The 8,279-nt window shown below is 48.2% G+C and overlaps 1 protein-coding gene across 1 annotated transcript; it reads left to right on the plus strand.

Annotated features, from left to right (window-relative positions):
• The first annotated feature begins 598 nt into the window (after positions 1–598).
• Positions 599–5,022, plus strand: LOC119275363 (probable serine/threonine-protein kinase DDB_G0267514). The gene is made up of 4 exons (XM_037556179.1): positions 599–1,284; positions 2,260–3,556; positions 4,000–4,455; positions 4,556–5,022. The coding sequence occupies exons 2-4, from the start codon at positions 2,567–2,569 to the stop codon at positions 4,790–4,792; spliced, it is 1,683 nt and encodes a 560-aa protein (XP_037412076.1). The 5' UTR covers positions 599–1,284; positions 2,260–2,566; the 3' UTR covers positions 4,793–5,022.
• The last annotated feature ends 3,257 nt before the right edge of the window (positions 5,023–8,279 follow it).

Here is an 8,279-nt window from a genome sequence, read left to right on the forward strand (position 1 = left end):
TCGTATAACCCCTAAACAGACTTTGTAAGTATCAGTCCAAGGATGAATACACATTTTACAAAAAGAGGATGAATACACATTTTACAAAAAGGAAAGAAAGAAAGAATTCTGACATACATAATCCTACATGAGCATGAGCACAAGTATTTCTCGCAGAAGCAGATGCTTCCTTGTAAACCTTCCTAGGTTTATGCCGCATGGATCCAATAAGCCGTGTCAAAAAGATGAACAATTGCAAGAACTGATTCTTCCTTTGCCATAAACAGTAAGCTAATTATGATCCATCCAATCCCCACCCTCGCTTACACCCCGTAAACAGGCTTTATAAATAATCAGTACATCCTAAAAAAACCACAGCCTCAGAAAAACATCAGTTCAAGGATGAATACATTTTTTAGAAGAAAAAAAAGTAACAAGAACCATGGCACGCAGAATCCCAGCATAGCCAACGAAGAATCACCATCACCAATAATGGAAGCAAAGAATGTGGGAAAGGGAAAAGGAGGGGTCAGGGAGGCCGCCAAGGAGAAACACCCAGCTGCCTTTTTCGTGCAAAAGAGCTTGACATTCTCAATCCTGCAGTCCCTCTCCATCCACCTCTGCCCGCCCCTGCCCTCCCCTACCTCACCTGGCTTGTCTCTCTCTCTGCTGCGAGTGCGAGCATTGACTCCTCCTCCACCTCCAAACACTACTCCTTTCCTAATCTTGCTAGACAGTTCTCTGTATTCCCGCACATGCCACCGTCGACACCTGTCAGCCCCCCCACCGGGTTTCCTTAGCCGGTGCGGCGGTGGACTTCTGCTGCCGTGCCCCCCCGGGGACTTCTCGTATCACAGACGAGTCCTCCTCTGAATGCGGTGGAGCTGTTGGGGTAGGAGAGGAGCAGTAGTATAGATAGAGAAGAGCCGTGCGCGCTCGGGAGAGGAGAGGAGGAGAGAGGCAGGAGTCCCGGGGCTGTACGGGGAGCAGCGTACCGCGTACGTACGCGCATCCCACCGGCTACCGGGCCACCGCCGCGGGTACAGGGTGTCAGCGCGGCCGGGCGGGCCCTTTTCTCTCGCTCTTTCTGGTGCGGGCCTTCAATGCGTCGTCCTGGTGGCTGCTGATATCCATCCGCCCTCCCGGACTCCTCGGCCGATCAGATTCGGTTCTGTTACTCGAGCTCGCAGCGGAAAGAGGGGAGGAGATAAGAGGGAGGAGGTTGGGGCCTGAGCCAGCCAGGCAGGCAGGCATTCTGATCCGGATTCGGCTCCTGCAACCTCTCAGCCGCCTCGAGGAAGGAAGGTTGGTTGGTTTCTTGCTCCTCCCTCCCCATCTCATCTCAGATTGTTCTTCCTCTTCTCCCCGGATGCTTGTTTGGAAAGTCGGCGGCTGTCCATCTTCATCTTAGTGTGTCCTTAGACGTGAGCTCTGGTTTCGGTGCTTCTCCATCGAGTTCAGCTGACAAGGCAAGTTCGCTGTTTGTTTGCGGATCCTTTTTCGTTGGTTATTAGTACTAGCGCTCAACTTTAGAACTCTCTGCTCTAGATTGCTTTGGCCGGGGCTTCCCATTGTGCTCCTACCCGTCAGGTTCTTGATGCCGTTTGGCGTGCAAATCTGTGCGAGGCCCGCTTTTGCTTTCGGATCACTGCCGTTTGGATTTGTCCAGTTTTTCCCTTCTTTTCCCTTATTACTTTTTGTCTAGTGTCAGAAAAGTTCAGGTAGTGTTGCCGAGTCTGAATTTCATCGTCGGATGTTCTCCGGTCGTGGTTTGGGAAGTCATACATAATACTGGCGGCGTGTTGGGACTAATCTTAGATCTTGCTTTGCGCGTCTTTATATTTCTCCGCGAGAATGGTTGCCCCATAATTTGACGTCTCGCCGCGTGAAAAGTCGATGCCTTCGCAGGAAAATCAAATAGTCTGGATGATGCTTGTTCGGGTCATAATTTTTACTCCTGCGGTTTCTCTAGTTTTATTTTTTTGAGGGGTTTGCAGTTTCTCTAGTGATTCACAGTTGTCCAATTGTCAAAAAACCGCGTTATTTCAACTGCTCCATGCCTATATTCCGCGCTAATTCCATGAGAAAAAGTCAAATCATTATTATAATTAAATTCAACTATACATGTCCGCGATAAGATAAATAGATGATGATCAATATTGTTTTGTTTTTATTCGCTGAACGGGACAATTTTATATAAGCAATAATTGCCCGTATAATACTACCGGTTGCGCACCAAGTTCAGCTTACAATCTTTTGTTTCCTATTGTTGTATTTCAGGATACTTGAGAATCCAGGCTGCTGCGGGTTTTTTTTTTCTTCAACAAGTTTCAGGGATCTGTTTGACACTGAACAGACCCTTGACCTCTTTGTGCAACACTCATCTTCTGTACAACTTGCGGCAAGAATTTGGCAGCAAATGGGTCGAGGAATCACAGTGATTCCTGGCCTAAGGTCTCTCGGACGCGTTTCTTGTGACTTCTGTTCGAAATTTCACTTCAACATGTGGTTCATGCTAATCCAAGCTTCCAAAGTTGGAATCTGATCACTTGTGACAGCGTTTCTCCGTCTCCTCAGTTCCAGCAATATGGACACGGAGAACTCCTGGATTAGGAGGACCAAGTTTTCACACACCGTCTACACGAGGGTTGGTTCCCATGGGGTGCATGTGGCTCCTCTTGGGAGGGATGTGGAGCAGAAACTTCAGAGGTTTGTGAGCATGGGTAAGTGTGTGACGATGCCCATTGATCGAGGCAATGATGAAACAGTGGCCGCGCTGAAGCATACTGCTAGTCTGCCATCACTCCGATCCTCACTCCAGCCTAATGAGAAAAAGGCCAGCAAGCAGAAGATGAGTTTAGAGATTCCTTTGAGCCCTCCTGCAAAGTCTGAGAAATCCAAGGCCCCAAGGGCGAGGAGCCTGGTCAAGAGCCCAAGCTCGATGATGCTCCTTAGCTACTTAAATAATGCACACACAAGTCAGGGCTCCAACCTTCGTCAAAAGGCTAACGGATCTCATCACAAGCTGAGATCCAAGTCCCCTCTTCCCAGCGTAGTGCCTTCAGATACATTCAGGGAAGCGAGGGCCAGCAGTCAGAGGTTCACAAGCCCTCCCCCGAAGCGTGTGGGATCTGATAAAAGCGTATATGGCAAATCGCTGGGCAGGGAAGGGTGTGATATGGGTCCAAGCCCTGATTGGTGTTCGACTCCGGTGGTCTCTGATAAGCACAATTCTCAGAAGGATAGCTCATGGACCAAAAGATACTTTGACAATGGGGGAAGGAGGAGGGTTAGTGCAGTAGAGACTGTGAGGAGCCGTACAGTTAGCATGGCTCAAGCGGTGCAATCGACAGTTGATTGGGAACTTGATCCAACCAAGCTGCTTGTTGGCCATAGGTTTGCTTCTGGGGCACATAGCCGGCTATACAAAGGACTTTACGATGATAAGCCGGTTGCCCTTAAATTTATCCGCCGGCCTAAGCATGACGCTGGTGGGATAATAGCTGCAAAGCTTGACAAACAATATAACACTGAGGTCAATGCATTGTCTCATCTGCATCATAAGAATGTGATCAAGGTATAATTACATTCAGACTTTTCAAGATGTACTGTTTTTCTTATTATATCTCTGGGCATAGATAGTGCAGAGTGTTTGGTTTGATTCTTTTTCCTTAGCCTTATAATGGTCATGCAATCTAATAAAATCACATGGCACGTTGATGTTCCTTTTTTTGCAATAGAAAAATACTTTGAGGATATGTCTTAGTTAAACCTTTTGTTATAATCAACTCATAATTGTCTGCCAACTTGTTATACACCTTCAGAAGAAGAAGAAGATTAAGCTGATGTTATCTTAGGATAAGCAATGTTGCTATTTTCAATGTGCCGTGAAGTGCTCAAAATATCCATCAATAAGTTTTATGTATTATGAGCTAACCAGAGTCAATAATACCAGTGAATCATTCCTTGTTATTGATTAACCTTGTCTGATTTCATTTTGTTGGTAACTTCTTAATGCAGCTTGTAGCAGCTCATAGAGTTGGACCGGTTTATTACATAATTACGGAGCTTCTTCCTGGAGGTTCCTTGAGGTCATACCTGCACAACCCAGAGCACCACCCCCTCCCTCTGGAGAGGACCATATCCATCGCTCTGGAGATTGCCCGAGGGTTGGAGTACATCCACTCTCAGGGAGTTGTCCACCGCGACATTAAGCCCGAGAACATCCTTTTTGATGAGAAGTTCGAGGTGAAGATTGCTGATTTCGGCATTGCCTGTGAGGAGACGTTATGTGATTTGCTAGTGGACGATGAGGGCACGTACCGCTGGATGGCCCCTGAGATGCTAAAGCGCAAGCCGTACAACCGGAAGGTGGATGTATATAGCTTTGGACTGCTGCTGTGGGAGATGGTGACCGGAAGAATTCCTTTCGAGAACCTGTCCCCAGTCCAGGTGGCTTATGCCGTTGCGAATAACGTAAGAGTTTAATTATGAGTTTGAGTTTGCCTTCTTTGCAGAACGTAATCTGAAGATGTACGCATTCTCTCCTTGACTAAATCCTTTGGTTTTGTTTCAGAACAAGAAAGCGATGGAGCCTGAAGATTATTGCCCGGCAGTAGTGAGACCCCTGATTGAGCAGTGCTGCGCATTGCAGCCCGAGAAGAGGCCAGATTTCTGGCAGATTGTGAAAACCCTGGAGAAAATCCAGTCTGTTATGTCGCAGGGCGGCCGCCTGGACGCGCTGAGGAGCAGTGACCACAAGAAGGGGCTTAAGCACTGGATTCAGAAACTGAAACCATCACACGGCGCCTGAGCTCGGTCTTCTAGCATCGTTTCGACCGTTATTTTATCCGGTTGGGTATGCTCCCCTAGTCTAGCCTAGCGTAAGATGATAAGCTTTTCGATTTCGTGTTTAAAATTCTAGGACGGATGCGGATGTTTATTAGGTGATCTACAATTAGCTTTTATTACATTTATCATCAGTAGCTGTATGCCATATATCAAACTTATATATGTTATCTCATTCGCTCTTGCTCTTGCTCCTGTCCCTGTCTGTTAAGTTCAGTCGCGGTGCAGATTATTCATATTGGTCGAAATCGTCGATAGTAGATAGTCATCATTATTAGCCTGCTCTCCTCGTTTAGATAGAGATTGCCGAGGAAAAGCCGCCGACTCGCCGTCATTAGCATCATGGGGAAGGAAGGGCGTGGTTAATTAACTCAATTATTGGGTCCTTTGTTTGTCAGCATGCCACTCTGAATGGTCATGGTGCTTTTGACCTGTGAGACGGCCACCCCGGTTGCTTTTTATTCTGTTGTGGGATGACGCCCGGGTTCGAGATATGTTTGTTTGTACTGCTGCATTTCAGTGATATTTTGTTGTTGCGAGATGACGGCTCGGTTTGGATATGTTTGTTTTACTGCTGCATTTCAGCGATATTTTGTTGTGCAGCCCCTCTTTCCTTCCTCCTCTCCCCCTCTTTCCCCTCTGGTCCGAATTGGACAAGGGGTGCAGCCCCTCTTTCCTTCCTCCTCTCCCCCTCTTTCCCCCTTCTCCTACTCCAACAAGGAAGGAGGGAGTCCTACTCCCGGTGGGAGTAGGACTCCCCTTGGCGCGCCTCTCCCTGGCCGGCCGCCTCCTCCCCTTGCTCCTTTATATACGGGGCCAGGGGGCACCCCATAGACACACAAGTTGATCTACGGATCGTTCCTTAGCCGTGTGCGGTGCTCCCCTCCACCATATTCCACCTCGGTCATATCGTCGTGGAGTTTAGACGAAGCCTTGCACCAGTAGAGCATCATCATCGTCATCACGCCGTCGTGCTGACGGAACTCATCCCCGAAGCTTTGCTGGATCGGAGCCCGGGGATCGTCATCGAGCTGAACGTGTGCTGAACTCGGAGATGTCGTACGTTCGGTACTTGGATCGGTCGGATCGTGAAGACGTACGACTACATCAACCGCGTTGTCATAACGCTTCCGCTTACGGTCTACGAGGGTACATGGACAACACTCTCCCCTCTCGTTGCTATGCCATCACCATGATCTTGCGTGTGCGTAGGAATTTTTTTGAAATTACTACGTTCCCCAACATGCTTTCCCTCCATATGTTCCGGCCACTCGTTTCCCGCCATATGTTCCCGCCAACCCTTTCCCGCCATACTGCACTCGTTATTTCCCGCCATTTTCTCCTCTATACTTATAAAATCCTCTTAAGACGGAGGTGGATAAGCATTCGAGTGTAGTGTAGTCGAGATGTCTCATTATCCTTTCGATCGTAGTTTTCACCCTGGGATGAGCAGGACTCTTCTCAGGCTAGCTACCGATTTCAGGATGGACAATAGGATAGTTTCATGGGACGAACTCACCGGTAGTGACACCATAATGAATGAGTTGGCTCACCAATTACGTAGGTCCGGGTGGCCTGAAAGGACCTACGAGGAGGTACGTAAAGAACTTCTTAGGTTGCATGCAAGGTGGAAGAATGTAGTGGAGCCGAATAGTGAAACTTTCAAAAGGACTGCAGAAAATTATCCATTTTTATGGACTGAGGAGAGCGAGGATGAAGATGATATCTTCATGCCGCCGCTTCCGGGTGCTGCATCGTCAAAGGGCAAGAGTTCTGCATCGTCTAAGGGCAAGAGTACTGCATCCTCGAAAAGCAAGAGTTCTGCATCGTCCAAGGGTAAGAGTTTTGCATCCTCGAAGGGCAAGAGTTCTGCATCGATGGAGGATGACGATGATGCCTACATGTAGTTTTTATGCTGTATTCCAGTTCTACCGTTTAATTCGGATGTACTTGCATTATTAGTTTGTACTCTCTTATTGTAGGGCATTATGTTCTATCTTAATTTTATTTTGTAGTTGTTGCACGATGTTCGATATTAGTGGAGGGAAAGAAAATGCCACTACTTTATTCTAAAACTATATTTTTTTCCATTACGACACGACACAACTGAAAATAAAATACGTCGTAGGAATAAAGCTAAATTTAACTCCTAAAATAAAGCTACATTAAAGTGCAGAAATAAAGATACAAATGATTGCGAAATTAAAAATACTACCACAGGAATCTACTGAGTCCAGCGTGGATATTTTCCTTTTCCATCGCCAGCTTCTTCTGCTGCCTTGGCCTCACGAGCCCTTTCTTTCTTTCTCTGCCTCTCCTCCTCACGAGCCTCCTTTCGCTCTCGTTCCTGCTCCTCCATGCGACGAGCCTCTTCCCTGTTTTTCTTTCCTAAATCCTGAAAAAAACGGTGTTGCTCCGCATAGTATTCTTTTAACTCTCTCTCTTGCTCTGCTTTCTCCTCAGCTTCCGCCTTCTCGCGTCGCTCTTCCGCAAATAAATTATTCCACGCACGGCGACTTCTTTCACGAATCTCAGTCACTGCCCAAGCCGGCTTCTTCGTGTCAATCCAACGATAGTACATGCACAGAGGCGGAGGAGACTACAACAAGAAACAAGAATGTTACTAAAAAATCAATCAAAATACCAACAATATCTATTCATGATGGTTAGAGCATACCGGAGGCTTGTCGTACTCTGAAATAGCTACGGCAGGATCTTCCTCATAATTGGCGCACATGAAAAACTTCATGCCCAACCAATCTGAAAAATCCGTCACCTTCTTCACCTTGCAAAGATCGCCACACCAACACCGCAGGACTGCCACCCCCGGAGGCAAACTTGCATTCTTCATTTTCCTCGGCCTAATGCTTTGATCCGAACAAGGCAAACTCATACCGACTGAACAAATGTGTTACACACTTCGCGCACTGCCGATTTCGAGGATGGCTGGACGAGAGCCTCAGTGTCTCCTTTTATAGGCTCAGACGATAAATGATAAGCGAGAACAGAGGAAATTAGGTGGGATATTTTAGGATCCCTGTAGCGTCGGTACAACAGGTTCCCGCAGCATCGGATTCCCGCAGTGCCGTCGTATCCGCTGAGGCAGAAAAAGCAAAAGCCAGAGTGATTCCCGCCCGTGAAATTCGTCGTCCTCCGCGCGTGGTAATCAGCCCAGTTTGCAACGGTGAAATTCATCGTTATTACGCGCGTGGGAATCAACGCCATTTGCCATAGTGGCTCATGTCGGCCAGGGGAATCCGCGCATGCAGCAACGGGCCGCCTGCGCTAGTGGCGGCAGGGCCCGTGCCTCGGCCAGTGAGCAGCAGCAGCTGTCAGCCAGCGCTGTCGACAGGCGAGGCCGCCTCAGCCAGTGGCGGCGAGGCCCACCGGCGGGGCCCGCACGAAGCAGGGCCTGTCTGCCAGCCAGCGACTGCGCCAGGGCTGGCCGCCTC

Source organism: Triticum dicoccoides, chromosome 3B (assembly GCF_002162155.2).
Source record: "Triticum dicoccoides isolate Atlit2015 ecotype Zavitan chromosome 3B, WEW_v2.0, whole genome shotgun sequence".
Lineage (NCBI taxonomy): Eukaryota > Viridiplantae > Streptophyta > Magnoliopsida > Poales > Poaceae > Triticum > Triticum dicoccoides.

Bases quoted from the DNA above. Each gene is read 5' to 3' on its own strand.
- LOC119275363 (XM_037556179.1), top strand. From the start codon at position 2,567: ATGGACACGGAGAACTCCTGGATTAGGAGGACCAAGTTTTCACACACC. The intron at 3,557-3,999 runs GTATAATTACAT...TTCTTAATGCAG, and splicing joins ATCATAAGAATGTGATCAAG to CTTGTAGCAGCTCATAGAGT. The intron at 4,456-4,555 runs GTAAGAGTTTAA...GTTTTGTTTCAG, and splicing joins CTTATGCCGTTGCGAATAAC to AACAAGAAAGCGATGGAGCC.